Source organism: Pelodiscus sinensis, chromosome 19 (assembly GCF_049634645.1).
Source record: "Pelodiscus sinensis isolate JC-2024 chromosome 19, ASM4963464v1, whole genome shotgun sequence".
Classification (NCBI taxonomy): Eukaryota; Metazoa; Chordata; order Testudines; family Trionychidae; genus Pelodiscus; species Pelodiscus sinensis.
Genome location: NC_134729.1, coordinates 26,013,768 through 26,032,139, shown reverse-complemented (window position 1 = coordinate 26,032,139; position 18,372 = coordinate 26,013,768). Strand labels below are relative to the sequence as shown.

General features: G+C 45.9%; 1 protein-coding gene across 2 annotated transcripts in view; it reads right to left on the bottom strand.

Moving 5' to 3' along the window:
* Positions 1–18,371, bottom strand: part of SPPL2B (signal peptide peptidase like 2B) — a 45,606-nt gene extending 27,235 nt beyond the window's left edge. For both annotated transcript variants that reach the window (XM_075903153.1, XM_075903154.1), the window contains exons 1-4: positions 18,214–18,371; positions 9,022–9,141; positions 7,328–7,510; positions 3,214–3,303 (exon numbers count right to left, since the gene is read on the bottom strand). In XM_075903153.1, the coding sequence (XP_075759268.1) occupies positions 3,214–3,303; positions 7,328–7,510; positions 9,022–9,141; positions 18,214–18,273 (453 nt within the window). In that variant the 5' untranslated portion in view covers positions 18,274–18,371. The remainder of the gene's footprint in view (positions 1–3,213; positions 3,304–7,327; positions 7,511–9,021; positions 9,142–18,213) is intronic.
* Between the last annotated feature and the right edge of the window lies 1 nt (position 18,372).

Here is an 18,372-nt window from a genome sequence, read left to right as displayed (position 1 = left end):
CTAATAATTAAATATTTGGTTTCTGTGTCAAGAAAATGAACAAATTTTGTTTTATGCCTCAAAGGAACAGATACAGATAAGATACCAAATGGCTACTGAACATTTTGCAGTATTTATTTGTATTTGATTTCACATTAAACAAACCTTTGAAATTGTGCACCTTGTTAATTATCCCTTATTTTAAAGTATATTCTTCTTTTACTAGTGAAATAGCCCGTCATAAGACGGGATTTTTAGGTCTCTCCTCCACGTTGGTCTTCTCTCCTGAGTGTGTGTGTGTGTGTGTGTCTCTCCGTCTCCCTCTCCCTCTCTCAGGTCTCCTCTACCTCCTGCCTCTCTCGGGGGACTGCGGAGCCCAAACAGCCGTTTGGGCTCCGCACTCTCCATGCTGCATGGGGAGTGTGAAGCCCAAACGGTCACGTGTGCCACTTGCTCCCATGCAGCTGAGCGGTGCAAAAGTCAGCCGAACACCATGGTGGGAGGCGAAAGGGGGCAGGGCGGTGACGTTCATTGCCAGAGGGCGGGGCCTGGAGCCACTGTCACGCCGCATGTCACCGCCTCCCGCCGTGGTGCTAGGCTGACTTCTGCCCCACTCAGCCAGGCTGCCACAGGGGAGTAAGCGGTGCAAGCGGCTGTTTGGACCCCATAGGCCCCATGCAGCACGGGCTTCCCAGAGGGAACAGCCAGCATTTCAGGCAACAGCGCCGTCCAGAGGGAACAGCCAGCATTTCAGTGTTACAGACTCTCAGACACTGGCTACTATATATATGATAACATTAACTATATCTTATTAATAGGGGGAGGGATAGCTCAGCGGTTTGAGCATTGACCTACTAAGCCCAGGGCTGTGAGTTCAATCTTTGAGGGGGCCATTTAGGGAAAAAAATCTGTCAGGGATGGTACTTGGTCCTGCTGTGAAGGCAGGGGATTTAACTTGAGGTCCCTTCCAGTTCTGTGAGATAGGTATATTTCCATATTATATTATATAGCTAGGATTTTTGCTGGTAACTGGCAGGTGCCGCGGTGGCACACAAGTGCACATGACTACTCACTCTATTCGTGGATTGGGAAACCGAGGGGGAACACTGATACTGACAGCTGCACCAGACACATAGGTACTGGTGGCTCAGCCAAAACTGACGTGCCCTACAGTTGCTCTCTTTGCTGATGGAGGGTACCAGTAGAGCCATGGTTTTCCTTGGAGCTTGGTAAGCATGTCACAGCCCAACTCAACTAGTGGAGGAGTGCTTGGCCTCAATAGTAAGCTCCAAGACCACAGGCTTGGTCCAGGACCTGATCCTTTTTGGAGCAGGCTCTTTGGTGTGAGTCTCCTCCCTCCTCTTTGGGGGAGTCTTCACAGAAGACTCCAAAGCCTTCCATGAGGGTCTGTCTGGGGATCTACAGGGATGTGTCCTGACCTGGTTTGGCCACAGCTTGTATTACATTAACAGTCTTTGCTTGATCTTCCTTGTCCTAGACTGGAGGGCCAAGCAGATGTTGCACTTCTGGGAGACGTGGGTTACCCCCAAGCAATGGCTGCACATAGGGTGGCTGCTGTTTACAGAAATAGCCTCTCAACGGAGGCAGTGTTTCAAATCTGGTGAGCCAGACACACCCTGCTAGGAAAGCAAGTTTTCCAGAGGAAAAAGCAGGAGGAGAACAACCAACCTCCATATTATCTATAGTAACTAAACTGATAACTAGCCACCACTACACTGAACATCTTATCGCTAAGGGAAAACAGAAAGGCTGAGGCATGCTCAAGATGGACACACTAAGGCTCCATCTCCAGCCAAGGTGTTGGGAAGGAACCGAGGGTGGTTCGGTGTCGGGCATGAAGAGGCTTAGAGGGTAGACATGGGCCAAATGGACCATGCTGGCGCAAAGCTGGCAATGAAGTGATCCAGAGGTGCACATGCAGCTCAACTGGATCACTCACAGAGACACCGTCCAAAGAAGAATAGAAGTTAGCATAGCATAGTGAAATACTAAATTGGAAAGGCCGAGGTGCCCGAGAGGCCCTGCTTCCTGAGTCCTGGGCTGGGTTTACTGCAGAGAACCAGGATGGCTTCCTAGATGTTTACCCTGAAGAGATTCTGGCTTTCCATGGAAAGCTCTTCACTGCCCTCTTCATTCTCCTTTAATGACTCGTGTCACGTATCCATGGAAAAGGGGAACTCAGAGTCCACAACTTCCTTGGATTCCGTAGTGACGTAGCTACTCTCAGTCCTGTTCAGCTCCTCAAAAAAAAATGGAGAAGTTACATTTCCATGGCCAGTCTGCTTCCTAACACCCTCGGCTTTAGCATAAGTCCTCTTGCGCTGTTGACTCTGGCATTGGTCAGCAATCCAACAGCAAGCACTTGTGGACCTCTGACTAGCGCTATCCACAAACACGTCTTTATTTCAGTGGCTGCCCCCCCAGGGCTTCTCCCCAGATGGTAAGCTGATCTAGGATCTGAAGCAACTCCTTCAGGCATGTCGTAAAGGTTGCTGGATTGATATTGCTGCAGAGCCAATATACAGGAATTAAGGAGAAAATGGACCAATCCTGCCATGTGCCGAGTTTTAGTTAGGAGGAGAGGACATCCAGTCAACTTGATCCCAGAGCAGTGGAGGGCATACAGTAAACACACAGATGCCTGCAACACTCAGCAGAAGCCCACAAAACAGCGTGATTTAGCAGTTGGAGCATTGGCAAAGTAGTGTGCAGCAGCATTGTGTGCACATGAACTGAGCACTCTAACTCAACTTGCATCAAACTTAGAGAGAGGAGGTCAGAGTTTGCAATAAATGCAAGTGGGGGCATACTCATGAATCACATTGCGTGTATTTTCACAGCAGAGTAACTCGACTAACATGAGCTAAATCCCCCATGCAGACAAGCCTATTAACTCAAAACCTTACTACAAATATTTGAGAACAAGGAGCCGGTTTTACTTATTCCCGGTATGTGTGTCAAGCAGCAAGGTGTTCTAAATCTCACCATCTCTAAATCGCAGTGCCAGATTTCAGATTTCATACTGAAGATGCAGCATAAATCTCTGTGTGGATACTTACGACAGAAAAAAATAAGTGTACTGCTTTCCAGGAACCATTCACGCACTGAGAAAAGGACCCACCATAAAAAGCTTGTAAAATGTACTGCAAACATACCACTGAGGCATGCCACATTCCCGATGGCGTAAGCGAAAGTGTTTGACGTAGGGCTTACCTTTCCAATGTCTAACATGTCCGTGTAGCTAAGCAGAGCCACGGGAATGTCAATCTCTTCATACTGACTCCAGTTACCTTTAGGGGGACCCTGAAAGTCAGAACAGAGGTCTTTGTAGAGCTGGCTGTATTTAGCAGAGATAATCATTTCTAATCATCGGAGGAGTTCTTGAAAGGAACTAGACAGAAAAAGCTTTTTTACCCAGCATGTTGGGGAATGGGGATGCCAGTAAGTAGAAAATGGCAGTAAATTAAGAGGGAGGGAGTTCGGGTGCAGGGCTGGAGCATAAGAGCAGGATGTGGGGCATGGGCTATGGGAGGGAGCCTGGGTGCAGGAAGAGGCTCAGGACCGGAGGCTGGAGCTAAGGATGTACAGGCAGTCCCCGAGTTATGTGGATCCGACTTATGTCAGATGTGCAGTTACGAACGGGGTTTTTCTTGCCCCGGAGGACGGGAGCGGCGGGACGCCCAGATGCACCGCGGTCCTGCCACCCGCGTCCTCCGGGGTGAGAAAAGCTGCTCCGCGTCTCCCTGGTCTGCTGGGGGGAGGGAGACGCTGAGCAAAGCCGCGGAGCACACGGGCAGCGGGACAGCCCAGACGCGCCGCGGCTGTCCCGCTGCCGGCGTCCTCCAAGTCTTTGCTCCCCGTCTCCCTGGTCTGCTGGGGGGGGGGAGGCGCAGCTAGTGCCCCCCCCCCAGCAGACCAGGCTTTTCTCCGGACGCCTGTGGTAGAGCAGCTGGGGCGCTGCCGGTTGGTTCCGCAGCGCTGCCGGTTGGTTCCGCAGCGCTGCTCTGGGCGCTACTGGAGCAACCCAGCAGCACCCCAGCTGCTTTGCCCCAGGCGTCCCCAAGTCAGCCGCTGCTGAAACTGACCAGTGCTGACTACAGGAAGCCTTCCTGGAATCAGCCGCTGATCAGTTTCAGCAGCAGCTGACTTGGGGACGCCTGAGGTTCTTAAGTTGAATCTGTATGTAAGTTGGAACTGGCGTCCAGATTCAGCCTGTTGAAACTGATCAGCAGCTGATTCCAGGAAGCCTGGGGCAGAGCAACTCTGCCTCGGACTTCCTGTAGTCAGCTGCTGGTCAGTTTCAGCAGCGGCTGAATCTGGACACCAGTTCCGACTTGCATACAGATTCAACTTAAGAACAAACCTACAGTCCCTATCTTGTACGTAACCCGGGGACTGCCTGTAAATGGTTAACCAGTAAACACCAATTACAGGTTAACTGGCAGAGGCTGGGCAGCCCCAGTCACCTGTTTAACCGGTTAACGAATTCATCGGGATTTTACATCCCTAGTTGGGATGCGGGACAGGGTGTTGAATCCGGGCCTGGGTGGCACTCACCTCAAGGGGCTCTCCACAATCAGAAGGTACAAAGGCAGCTCTGTGCGCTGTCCCCACCCGCAGTCACTGCCCCCGCAGTTCCCGTTTGCCACGATTCCCAACCAATAAGAACTACAGAGCCAATGCTCAGGGCAGAGTGGGGCAGGGGCAGCATACAGAGCTGCCTACCGTGCCTCTGCCTAGAGGCCGCCAGGACCAGTTACCACATGGGGGGGAGCTGCTCAAGGTGAGCACCCTCTAGATGAGGGACCCTGAAACCCTCCTGTGCCCTAACTCCCAGCTCTGTACCCTGAAGCCCTCATGTCCAGCAGGGACAGGCTGCTGCTTCCAGGGAGCCATGCAGAGCCAGGTAGGGAGTCTGCCAGCCCCATGCCAACTGGACTGCTAACTGGACTTTCCACAAAGGTTAGAAACACTGATCTATACAGCTTGCTGGCTGTTACAGGCCCAGATAACACAGCTTTTTCTGTATCAACATTTGGGATGATAACAGAAGGAGGGTTATGCAGAAAATAAATGCCTAACATAGAAGTTACCTGAGGCCGCTTTACTACCCATAATAATGTGAATCTGACTAGTGGCCTGTAGGTGACACCAGCATCTCAAACCAACACCCATTCTGCACAGGCAGGAGAAACACATTACTCAATCTTTTCCTCATGGTAAATAGAATAATACAATTGAGGATCATGTGATCTTTTAAGTGCAAAAGATGGGTAGACCCTGACCTCCAGATCGCAATACATTTACCAGAAGAGAAAAGATCCCTTAGAGAGACATGCAAATAACTGTCCAGCTAAGACTAACATTATTAATCTTACAATAGCACCTCAACCCTTCCCTGCTTCCCAAATCTATTAGGGTATGTCAACACTACAAAGTTAATTCGAACTAACAGACGTTAGTTCGAATTAACTTTGATAGGCGCTACACATACAAACCGCTAGTTCGAACTTAATTCGAACTAGCGGAGCGCTTAATTCGAACTAGGTAAACCTCATTCTATGAGGACTAACGCCTAGTTTCTATTTTTGAACACACATGTCCTTTATTTTGTACATCAGGAAGGGGGACTAGGGAGAGGTAAGTGGAAGGAGGTGAGGGAGGAATGGGGTACGAGCCCCTGATGGGGAAGACTGGGGTGGCTCTGCGGGCTCCTTGGGGTGGAAGCTCTCCTGCAGCCCCCCAATTGACACCCCCCCGCCCCCCGGATGGCAGCCTGCGGCAAGTGCAGCCGGGATGATGGCCGAGTGCTGTAATGTTTCGAGTGTGGGCATTCAGGGCACTCCAAGTCAGGACTGCTTTGCTGTCCCTCATCGAGTTAGACAAGCGAGCGGGGAACCCTTGAGAACGGTCTGTCCGGGGTGGGGGCCGGGTCCCTTTAAGCACAGCCCTCGGCTAGCCTGAGACAGCAGCTCCACGCTCTAAGTCCTAATCTGATGCCCTGCCAGCACTGCTTCTGGCCATCCTTAACCTCGGTTCAGGGTCCACTCAATGTGGACATGCTAGTTCGAATTAGCAAAACGCTAATTCGAACTAGTTTTTAGGTCTAGATGCACTAGTTCGAATTAGCTTAGTTCGAATTAACTAATTCGAATTAAGTTAGTTTGAATTAGTGCTGTAGTGTAGACATACCCTCAGAGCAGATTATCCCTTCATTATTAGATTCACTTGGACAAGTTCAAAACAGCTATGTCTCCCAAAGAACTCTGAAAATAATAAATGTTTATTTGACTAGAAATGCAAAATATATTTTCAAAATGGCTTTTTAATCAGGAAGTTTTAAGACCCAGCACTCAGTCTGACATATTGCTTTGAACAATAAGGATGTGTATCAGCATTTCACCAAAAGGCGCCAAGAGATAAGGCCTGGCAGAGTCAAATTTGATTTAGCTTTCTGGTGAACAAGGATAATTATCTTCCATTCGTGTCCACACTGCGATGCCTTTCTTTAATCATATCTAATATGAAATGGATCTGTTTTTACTGACTAAAAAAAGATGTCAGGCGCCCTTAACAAACTGTCACACTCCAAAAGGTCTGCACCCACGTAGCTGTCTGCCACTAATGGACACACCAGAAAAAAGCAACAGCCAATGTTTATGCAACATCCCCCCCCCACGTCTGGTAGGAGTCTGACAGACATGTATTTCTGGCATTGACACTCAAGAGTCCACCAAATACAAGCCATACAAGAATTAGTCTTTTTGAATACTAAGTTACAACACAAGAACTAAGATTTTCTTGACGTCCAAGGAGCCAGCTTCATTGTTTTAACAAAGTGTTTAATAACAGACTTTACCCAGGGGCATGTATATGCATACATCCCATTGGGAACCACCACTACATGTGTGAGTAAAACCTCTGGCTTAATGAATAATTATTAATGCCACAAACAGAAAAAAGTAACAAAATTACTCACAAAATAGCAATTATTCAGACACTATCAGCAACGAACATATATGTTTCTGTTGGCTAAGCCAGGTGTCCAAACATGAGTAACTTTATATGTAGCTTCATAGCCCCTCATAAAACCAAAACACTGCAAGCTGAGTCATCACATGCCCACAGAGAGACCTTAATTCTAGGAAGAAACACTCCAGATCAGAAAATCCAAACTCAAGTAAACAAAAAAATAGCAACTCTAGAAAGCACTGAGACAATGCTGCTTCTCAGGAATGAAGATTAAAAAAAATAAAGGCTTATAAATAATCATGAACAATATCAGAGTTACATCAGTACTGAAGACAAGAACTAGGAATGGACTCACCAGTTTCTCTTTACTGACTATCAGCAAACCCCGAGCTCCATTGATCTGAGCAAGCCTGACTTTCTCATAAAAGGTGCAGTTCTTCCGCATCACCATAGGGATTCTGTTATGGAACCCTCCATCTGGTACATCAGAAGGAGAACACAAGACAGATGCTGTTTGATTCTGAAGCTGCAAAAGGGCCTGGAGAGAAAGAAACAGTAGTTAAAAACCAAGAATGGATAGCTGCAAAACCAAAAAATGAGACTATGATATACATGGACTCTTAGGGGAAAAAAATATCACTCTTAATTTCTTTATATTAAGCAAAAACTGCCATTTACAAAAATCAAACAAACAATGCTGCCCCTCTCATCACCACACACAATTCCAAGATCTAAGAAACAGCAACAAATATCTGCATTTAAATTGTAGTAAAATACAACATTTAAATTAAAATCACATCAAAACTGGACATGCACAAATCTGTCAGGAAAGCTTCATCTACATCATCCTCCTGCTCTTGTGTTTGAGTTCAGGATCCTTACAAAAGGAAAGAAGGATAGCAGCAGAATACAGACTGTGGACTTCAGAAAAGCAGACTTTGAAACTCTCAGGAAATTGATGGGCAGGATCCCCTGGGAGGCTAATATGAGGGGGGAAAAGGAGCCCAGGAGAGAAGGCTGTGTTTTAAAGAAGCCTCATTGAGGTCAACAGCAGATGCCCAGCATGGCATCATCCTTGTTGCTCTGCCTTTAATCTTGACACAGAGTCTCTGAACAGGCTTTTCTCCAGTTTCACACTGGAGTCCTGAGCAGTTATACTGCTCTCGGATATGCAGTGCAACTCCTCCACCTTTTCTCCCTGACCTGTCCTTCTTGAACAGTTTATATCCTTTCACGACAGTGCACTAATTATGTGAGTTGCCCCACCAAGTGTCTGTAATTCTAATCACACCTGGTTTCCTGATTGTGCCAGGACTTCCAATTCTTCCTGCTTCTTTACCAGGCTTCTTGTTGTCCTGGAATCCCACACAGTGTCTCCATATTCCACATCAGAGTAGCAGGTGTACAATACACTTTAGAGCCTCTGTTCTTTCTGCCACCCAGAGATGCCTGGCAGTTATGATGGTGGAGAGGGAGTTTCTGCTAATCTATTCCTCCTTCAGTCTCCATTTCTATGCTTCTGTGTCAAGTCTTGCTCATCGCTTTTCTCAGGGAGCACTGTGAAACTGACCCAAGTTTCTTGCAGGTCTGAATAAAGCAGTAAAACCTGAAAAGACTTGTCTATTTTTTATTTTACTGCATCTTAGCAGAACTACTGAAGAGACACTAGAACTCTTTGTCTAAACTATCTATTTATATTCAATTCTCAAAAACAACATTATCTTTGCAGATACAAGAACTAAACACCTAATTTGCCAGGGTGAGAGCCATTTTCATCATTATTAAAGAGCTTTGGTGGTAAAAGGAAGGTTCTTTTATAAGACTGGTAACTTCAAATGATGACTTGTGTTTGGAAAAGTATACGGTGGCTAAATCATCAGTTTGCTAGAGCTTATTGCGCACACACACAAAAGCAAAGAATATTCCTGAAAACAAATGAACATCCTACTCATCGACAGCCTTCCTAGAACTAGGTGAGGCCTAAGGGATTCCCTAAAGTATGGGAGTCTTTGAACTCTATCCCTCTCATTGCTTGATTTATGTACTTACAGCTTTTCCCAGGTCATGCGGCAAGTGAGCCCACTGAGAATTGAAGAGGATACAGTAGTCCTTTCCTTTACTGTTCCCTTTCTCAGACAGAACCCGCACCATGCCATACTCGCAATACACCTGACAACACAAAACATCTTGTTAGGGCTTCATTAAAAGCAACAAAACATCAAGGCCTTCACACTGAGACATGTTCTAATGAAGTTGCTCTATAAAGATTCACAAACCAAACTTCGACTTGGAATGAATAACCCTTGTTTAAAGACGACAAGAAATGCTGACAATACAGACCCATAACTCTGCCTCCCCTTTTGAACAGATAACGAGTAGCTCAGAACAACCTATGCTGACTTACAGCTCTGAAACATAAAATGAAGAATTGTTAATGGTAAAGTTAAAAGCTTTGTTAACTAGGTAACACTTCAGCCAAGTCCTTGCTCGCGTAAGTACGTTTTAGCCAATTCTTCTTTTCTATAGAATTGCTAATCAGCTTACAATGATAATGCTGAAATAAACTTGTGTTGAAAGATGTAAGTAAGAGATACACCAACATATAATGACAAATAGCCACATACACACACTCCTTCTGGGAAGACACAGGGATGGGTGACAACATGAGGAAATCAACAGGAAAAATGCAAAAGTTGCGTAACTGTGTATGCATAATGGGCAAGTTATATAAATTGCAAAGGATTGATGTGCTATAGGCTGGCCAGATAAAGATTAAGTGATAATGTAGAAAATGTATATAGTCCTAAGTCAGCATGGGCACAAACTGGAGAAACACTGGACCACAAACTGAAGCACAGGACTCAAGCAACCAGACCAGAGAGAGAGAGAGAGAGAGAGAGAGAGAGATGTGTGCATATCACTGTCAGAATCCATTTGTTCAAGAACTCCTCCAAATGATAACAGATGTGGTGGTCCTATTTGGTATACAGCTTCCTCTTATTGTAACTTAAAGTAAAGTCAGGGCTTGGTTGTCCCAGGAGAACAGGATGTGTCTGGAATTCGACTGTTTTCCATAAGAAAGTCGGGGTTTGGTTGTGTCTCAATTCCTTGGCTTTTACCCGCACTAACTTAATTAAAAACTATGACATCTTTTAGATACACTGTTGTCCTAATGTGTATCGGGGAAAACGAATGTGTCAGGCCTCATGACAATGTACAGGGGACCTTCGGCCAGTTAGCACTGAGGGGCACCCAAAGTCACAGGTGCTACATTAATTATATCAACTTAGCAATGGAACCTGAGCATCACTATAAACAGTTCAGTGTAGATCACTACTCAGTGTGGGTCCTCCCCCGCCCCAAAAAGGGATGGCTAAAGAACAGACTGTAATGCCATTATAAAAATCAGTAGTGTGACCTAGTCACCCCATTTCAAAAAGGCTATTATAGGATTAGAAAGGTTTCAGACAAGGGTGATCAAGGGCATGGAAAATTTTATCTCCCCTCGAAATAGGAACTGAAAGGAGACTAACAACAGAGGACATAACAGAAATATATAAAATAACAAATGGTTTCATGAAAGTAGATGGGGAGCTTCTCTGTTCTCCCCATCTCGTAACACAAGAACAAGGGACCATTCAACAACATTAAAAGGTGACAAATTCATAACTTATAAAAGGAAATATTTTTTCACCAGCACACAGACTGAGTCCCTCTCCCTGCCCCCTCTATGATATCTGAATGCGTCACAATCTTCACACCACCGCTGTAGAGAATAGGAACTTCCCAAAGGAACTAAGGGGTGGTGAGCCTGAGCACTGCTGTGCCTGGAAGGTGATGGAAAGTCACAAAGCCCAAGATCAAAGTTATTTGAACTCAAATTACATCAGCAAACAGTCACTGTAATTAGCACAACACTTATGCAAATGCACTCTTGGTTCCTGGTGTCAATAATGTGCATATTCACCAGTGATGCGTGTATTGATTCAGAGTGCAGTGCCCTTGGGTCAGTATTTCATCCCACAATTCACCACCACCCAGGACACTGCCTTTTGTAAAGTTCTGGCAATGCAAGACAGGACCCAGATGAGTCCCACAGGGGTGACTGGGAGCATTAGGTATGTGAAAGGTTAACTGGTTAACCAGTAAGCATCACCTTTAATTGATGCTTACCAGTTCTGGTTAACTGGTGGGGACTGCTTCAGTCCCGTAGGGCCTGCTGCAGACAAGGGCATTCAAATGTAGCTGGAGTAGCCCCTATCCACGGCGGGCCCTAGTCAAGGAAATATACACATGTAAGCACATGCATGCATAAGAATGGCCATACTGAGTCAGACTAAAGGTCCATCTAGCCCAGTATCTTGTCTTCTGACAGTGGCCAGTGGCAGGTGCCCTAGAGGGAATGAACAAACAGGGAATCATCAAGTGATCCCACTCATCACCCATTCCCAGCCTCTGACAAACACCATTCTTGCCCATTCTATCTAATAGCCAGGGATGGTACTTGGTCCTGCTGTGAAGGCAGGGGACTGGACTTGATGACCTTTCAAGGTCCCTTCCAGTTCTAGGAGATTGGCTGTAAAAATTTAAAATTAATGGAGATTGCCTTTGATGGATCTATCCTCCATGAATGTATCTAACAGGATTCAAAAAAGAACTAAAGTCCTGATCTTTACAACATCCTCTGGCAAAGAGTTCCGCAGGTTGACTGTATTGCATGAAAAAGTACTTCCTTTTGCTTGTTTTAAACCTGCTACCTATTAATTTCATTTGGTGACTCTTAGTTCTTATGTTATGGAAACATGTCAATAACTTTTCCTTACCCACCTCCTCCACACATGTCATTATTTTACAGACCTTTATCATACCCCTGAGTTGCCTCTTTTCTAAGATGAGAAGTCCCAGCTGAACAGTTATCATTGGACAGAGCAAGATCCTGGTCAGGACACCAGACGGGTGACTTCTGACCCTATGGCTAGCTCCATTATTCCAATGAGGTTAAAAAAAAGTTTTAGGGTCACTTCCACTAAGATTAGTACTAACTGACACCATATCTTCCCATACTGAAAGTACTCCACAGCCTACCATAACTCAGACTCAAACTCCATATATTGTTCCTTTTTGCTGTTGCCTTTTAACTGATTTCCATATAAATATTTCTGATGCTTTCAAGTGAATCAATAGTACTTGATCTGTACCTGACTTTGATCAAACCACACAAATTGCAGCTTGAGAATTTACACTGTGTCCGCTCACCATCTACAAGTAGTACTCTGAGATCCCAAGAGACAGAAAGAGTTGTAAGGAGCATGCACACCCGTGTGTGTGTGTGTGTGTGTGTGTGTGACAAAGGCAATCTGCTCATCCAGTTTTGGATTATTTACATGATTTGGTCCTCTGCTGTTGTGCATGATCCATGGAAACTTCAGTTAAGGATGAAGAAATTGATTCAGAATTTGACAACATTCATCTTAGAAACAGACAATGGCAGTATCTTCCCAAAGTCACAGATCTCAGGCTTCAAAACAGAACTTAACAGCTGAAAGGTGTTCAATTTACAATCTTGAATTGATGCACAAACACTAACTCATTGGAAACAGTCTTGTCATTAAAGCAAAGGATTGGGATTAATAAATTTGCAGTTCTATTTTTAGTTCTGCCACAAGCTTCTTGTGAGGCCTGGGGCAGATCATTTAATCTCTTTGTACCTGTTTTCCCCATCTTTAAAAAATGAAACAAAATACAGGACTATGTAGCACTTTAAAGACTAACAAGATGGTTTATTATAAAGTGCTACATAGTCCTGTATTTTGTTTCAGCTACACCAGACTAACATGGTTACATTTCTATCACTTTAAAAAATGAGACCATCTAGCTATTTGCAGGTTTAATACAGTGCTGGGTGCAAAGCATTTGAGACCCTGGAACAGAAAGTGCTAAGTAGAGAAACTTATTTATAATAGCAATCTCATTAACAGATTAACATGCTGTAAATACCTAGGAAGGACAGATTGCTCAACAGTTTGTTAGTCTCTAAAGTGCTATAGGAATACTCGTTTTTAAAGTTACAGACTAACACGGCTCCCCCTCTGAGACTTTTAAATTGCAGGTCCTTTTGAAAAGTGGTGATGATGATGATGATGCATAAGTAGGTAATAATTGAGCTTGATTCTAGGACTTCTGGAAGAATCTGAAAGGCTGGCAGTTAGAATTTTTTTTATATATACTTGTTATGGATGTTCAGAGAATAGTATGAAGTAAAACAGATCCTGCCTTGAATTTAAATGTCAGAAGTTGAAGACATGGTACTCTGAGCAGCAAGCAATTGAAAAGAACTGCTGGTGAAACAAGGTCCTGTGACACAGTGACAAGATCATGTAATTTCCTGATCAAATCTTACAGAATGCAGATAAACTTGATTAAATTAGGAAGCTTCAGGGGGTAGCCGACTTAGTCTGTATAGGATAAACTTAAAAAACAACAAATGGTCTGCTAGCACTTTATAGACTAACAAAACATGTAGATGGGATCATGAGCTTTCATGGGCACAGCCCACTTCTTCAGATGACTGGTGTTTTGAGTTTAGGATGTGCAAACCGAAAATAAATAGGGGAGAAGGAAGAGGACAGGAAAAAAAGGAAGGGGGTAGGAAAGGAGCAGAGGGTATGAAAATATCAAAGGGAAAAACAAGTAGGCAGAACTGGTAACCTATAAGCACCTAAAGATTGGATAGTTAAAAGAAGCTATAGTCATAACATAGCAATTAGATAGGAAGGGTAATAACCCAAGAATCTACACAGACAAAGAGCTATTGGCACCTTCACTGAATGTTACGTTGATAATGTCCCAGCCATCCGTTATGTCAACTGAGGAGGTCATCAGTGTGAGAACTGAATTTGTGGATGAATTGTAATTCCAACACCTGTCTGTGTATTTGGCTTGCAGAATTGGTCTGTGACAAGATAGCCACCTGGAGATCTTTTAAATAGTGATTAGGTAGATTGAAACCTCCAACAGGTTTCTGTATGTTCCCTCTACATATATCTGATTTGTGTCCATTGATTCTTTCCCATAGGGACTATCCAGTTTGTCCAATATATATAGCAGTGGGGCACTGCTGGCATTTAATGGCATAGATCAAATTACTGGATGTGCAGTTAAATGAGCCTGTGATTTGGTAGCTTATGTTGTTGGCTCCAGTGATGAATTGCTTGTATAGATACGTGGGCAGAGTTGGCACCACGGCTGATTGCAGGGCTGGGTTCCTGGATAATTATGATGTGGTTGTGTAGCATAGTGACCGGAAAGAATTCGTTTCAGGTTGGGGGGTGGTCTATAAGCAAGAATAGGCTTTTCCTCAGTTAGCAGTGCATCAGAGGGAAAGTGTTAGGAGGACTGGGTGCTTGTTTGGAACTGAAGTTGCAACCACCAGGAATTTCTTGAGTGTGAGTTTGAAGGATTGTTCCTGCCAGAATCCATGTTAGAATTGCAGGTTATTCTGTTAAGTTCAATAGCATGCACGTGGATTCTGTTTAGGGATGTAAGCATAAGCGTATTGTATAGTCAAGTAGTGACTTGATTAGTTACTCCCCCACACCGCTGCCTCTATCAGAGGCAGCAAGGATGGGGAGCAGGAGCCGGGGGGAAGTCGGCTTAATAGCTGGTTTTCCCCAGCACCATCTCTGCAGGGAGCAGGGGAGGCAGAGGCACAGCGTGGGACCAGGGACAAGTCTGGTGGGTCTTAATACATTTAAAAGACAGAGCCAACAACAGGGTTAGTTCTGCAGTTTCCCCCCTTATCGACTAGTAGATTCAATGCAATTTAACATCCCTAGTTCTGTTATTTTTAAATGTTCTCTCTAGAATGCTTTTCACCTTAGGACTAAAGTAGGCTTGCACGGGTAGCGTGGTGGAGGGTAACATTTGTTGCAATTACACTTGTCCTTGAGCACACCTGTCTGTCCTAGAAAATACACAGGGAAGACAAGAAACTAAGCAGCCTGGAAATATTCCAGTCACAAAGGAGAGAGAAACAAGGATCTCTACCGAGAAAGGCAACAGCTGGGGAGCTGGATGCTTGAGAATGGGTACTTGCTGGACCACTGAGGGGAAATACAGGCCAGAAGCCAGTCAATAGGATTGCACTGGGGGCGAAAGCAGTTCCTAAATCCTTCCCCCTCCGGGCTCAGGTTTTAAAGTAAAATCACCCCACAGCCGTATTTCTGAGCAACATGCGGGTGAGGTGAGGCAAAAGAAAAAGATGGGTGGTGGTGGTTGGGGACTCCCTCCTAAGAGGGACTGAGTCATCCATCTGCCATCCTCTCTCACAGAACTGGAAGGGATCTTGAGAGGTCATTGAGTCCAATCCCCTACCCTCATGGCAGGACCAAGTACCATCCCTGACAGATTTGTCCCAGATCCCTAAATGTCCCCCTCAAGGATTAAACTCACAACCACGGGTTTAGCAGGCCAAGGCTCAAAACACTCAGCTATTCCTCCCCCCACTATAGAAAGGATGTGGACGCACTGGAGAAGGTCTAGCAGAGAGTGACCAAAATGATTAGGGGGCTAGAGTGCACGACCTATGAGGAGAGACTGAGGGATTTGGGTTTGTTTGGGCTGCAGAAGAGAAGAGTGAGAGGAGATTTGATAGCAGACTTCAACTTCCTGAATGGAGGTTCCAAAGCGGATGGAGAGATGCTGTTCTCAGTAGTGACAGATGGCAGAACAAGGAGCAATGGTCTCAAGTTACAGTGGGAGAGGTCTAGGTTGGATATTAGGGAAGACTATTTCACTAGGAGGGCTGTGAAGCACTGGAATGGGTTATCTAGGGAGGTGGTGGAATCTCTATCCCTAGAGGTTTTTAAGTCTCAACTTGACAAATCCCTGGCTGGGTTGATTTAGTCCTGCTTTGGGCAGGGGGTTGGACTCGATGACCTCTGAGGTCTCTTCCAGCTCTATGATTCTATAAGCGGGAAGCCTGCCTCAGGCTCCCCGCAGCACCTGCAGGCTCTATTTTGCCCAGACTTGTCTGAGTACAAGACAAGAGACAACAAATGGTTACAGACAGGTGGTAGGTGAATACAAGAAAACAGAGAAAATAAAATAAGAACATAAGACCAGCCATACTGGGTCAGACCAAAGATCCATCTAGCCTGGTATCCTGTCTGCAGACAGTGGCCAATGCCAGATGCTCCAGGAGTAAACACAACAGGTGATCATCACACGATCCCTCTCCTGTCATCCATTTCCAGATAGAGGCTAGGGACACCTTTCCTACTCATCTTGGCTCATAGCCATTGATGGACCTAACCTCCATGAACTTACTGAGCTCTTGTTTGAACCCCATTAAAGTCCTAATCTTCACAAAATCCTCTGGCAAGGAGTTCCACAGGTTGATTGTGCACTGAGTAAAGAAAAACTTCCTTTTGTTGTTTTAAACCTGCTACCTATTAATTTCATTTGGTGACCCCTAGTTCTTCTATAATAGGAACAATTAAATAACTTTTCCTTATTTACTTTTTCCACACCAGGCATGATTTCATAGACCTCTATAATAACCCCCTTTAGTCTCCTCTTTCCTAAGCTGAAAAGTCCAAGTCTCTTTAATCTCTCTTCATATGGGACCCATTCCAAACCCCTAATCTTTTTTTCCCCCTTTTCTGAACCTCTTCCAATGCCAGGATATCTTTTTTGAGATGAGGTGACCACATCCATATGCAGTATTCAAGATGTGGGCATACCGTGGATTTATATAAGGGCAATAACATATTCTCTGTCTTATTCTCTATCCCTTTTTTAATGATTCCTAACATCCTGTTTGCTTTTTTGACTGCTACTGCACATTGCGTGGATGTTTCTAGAGAACTATCTACAATGACTCCAAGATCTTTCTCTTGAGTAGCTGTAGCTAAATTAGTCCCCAACATATTATACGTATATTTGGGATTATTTTTTCCAATGTGCATTACTTTACATTCATCAACATTAAATTTCATGTGCCATTTTGTTGCCCAGACACTTAGTTTGGTGAGATCTTTTTGAAGCTCTTCACAGTCTGCTTTGGTCTTAATTAACTTGCAGATGATACTAAATTGCTCAAGATTTCCCACCTCACTGTTAATCCTTTTCTCCAGATCATGTATAAATAAGTTGAATAGGATTGGTCCCAGGACACACCCCTAGGGGACACCACTAGTTACCTAAGCAGTGGTCTCAACACATCAGCAACATAACCATTGGCAAGTTTATTTTTTGTAGGCACCACAGCAAAGGAGTATTTTTAAGGGGGTTTTGTAGGAGAATAATAAGTTTGTTGTGCAGATTTTTTGGGGAAAGTCCTTCCGAACATGAGGGGTAACATGAGAGAAAGCAAGCTGGTGCCTGTTAGAAAATTTAACAAAGACTGAGAATTTCAGGACACATGATAACATCAAGAAAAAATGTCCACTTGGCGCTTATGCACGATTAAGTATTCTGATCCACACCCCCTTTTCTGCAGAGTATACTGGTAAAGACTCCTATGAATGGGAAGAGAAAGCTGTTTTCAGGAACTATGAGGAAGTCACAGTTTTGTCAATGCTAAATGGTATGTCCTATACTACAAATCGAAACGGACATATCAAGTCAGCTTACAGTGATGGTGCACGTCCATACCACCCTCCTTGAGCCAGTGGCATATGCCCTAATCAGGAGTGCTTCCACCAGCCTAGGAGGGGCAGTGTGGGGAGCTGGGAGCCCAGTCTCTCAGCCCCACTGACAGCTCCCTGCCAAGGCTGTTGGGCTCCCAGCAGTGGCTCTGCCTCCCAGCTGAGAGAAGGGCCCAAAGCGGCCCCAGCTTCCGATCCGGGCTCCCAGCCACGAGCCCCCCAGGGAAGCCGGGGCCTTTCTTGTCCGTTTGCAACGAAAGCAGCAAGACCGCCCCAAACCCTGCGTCTGGGCCAACACCAGCCCCACGCCGGCGGGCGGAGGAGTCTTCACTTCGGCCTAGCGGGGCATGTGCGGACTGGGGGAGCACTAGGGCGCGGGCGCAGCGGTGGAGTCCAGCCCCGGGAAATGCCAGCGCAGGCGGCCGGCTGCCGGGCACGTCGCTTCCCTCGGGCTGCAGCGACTAGCGGGGCCGCGCTCTCCCCAGCACGGCCCGGGCCCGCACCTCCAAGGCCGCGCTCGCTCGCCGAGCGGGGCCCGGGGCCGGGCACGTCGGAGCGGGCGGGGCGGGGCCCAGGCCCGCGGGGGACTCACCTGGCTGACCAGCAGCAACAGCAGCCCGGGCCGGACCCGGCTCGCCAGCGCCGCCACCATCCCGCCGCCGCCCCTATTGTCCCGGAGCAGGGCCCGTTACCCAGCAACCCGGCCCCTCCGCCCGGAAGTCCCGCCTCTGCGAGGGGGCGCAGCGGCCAA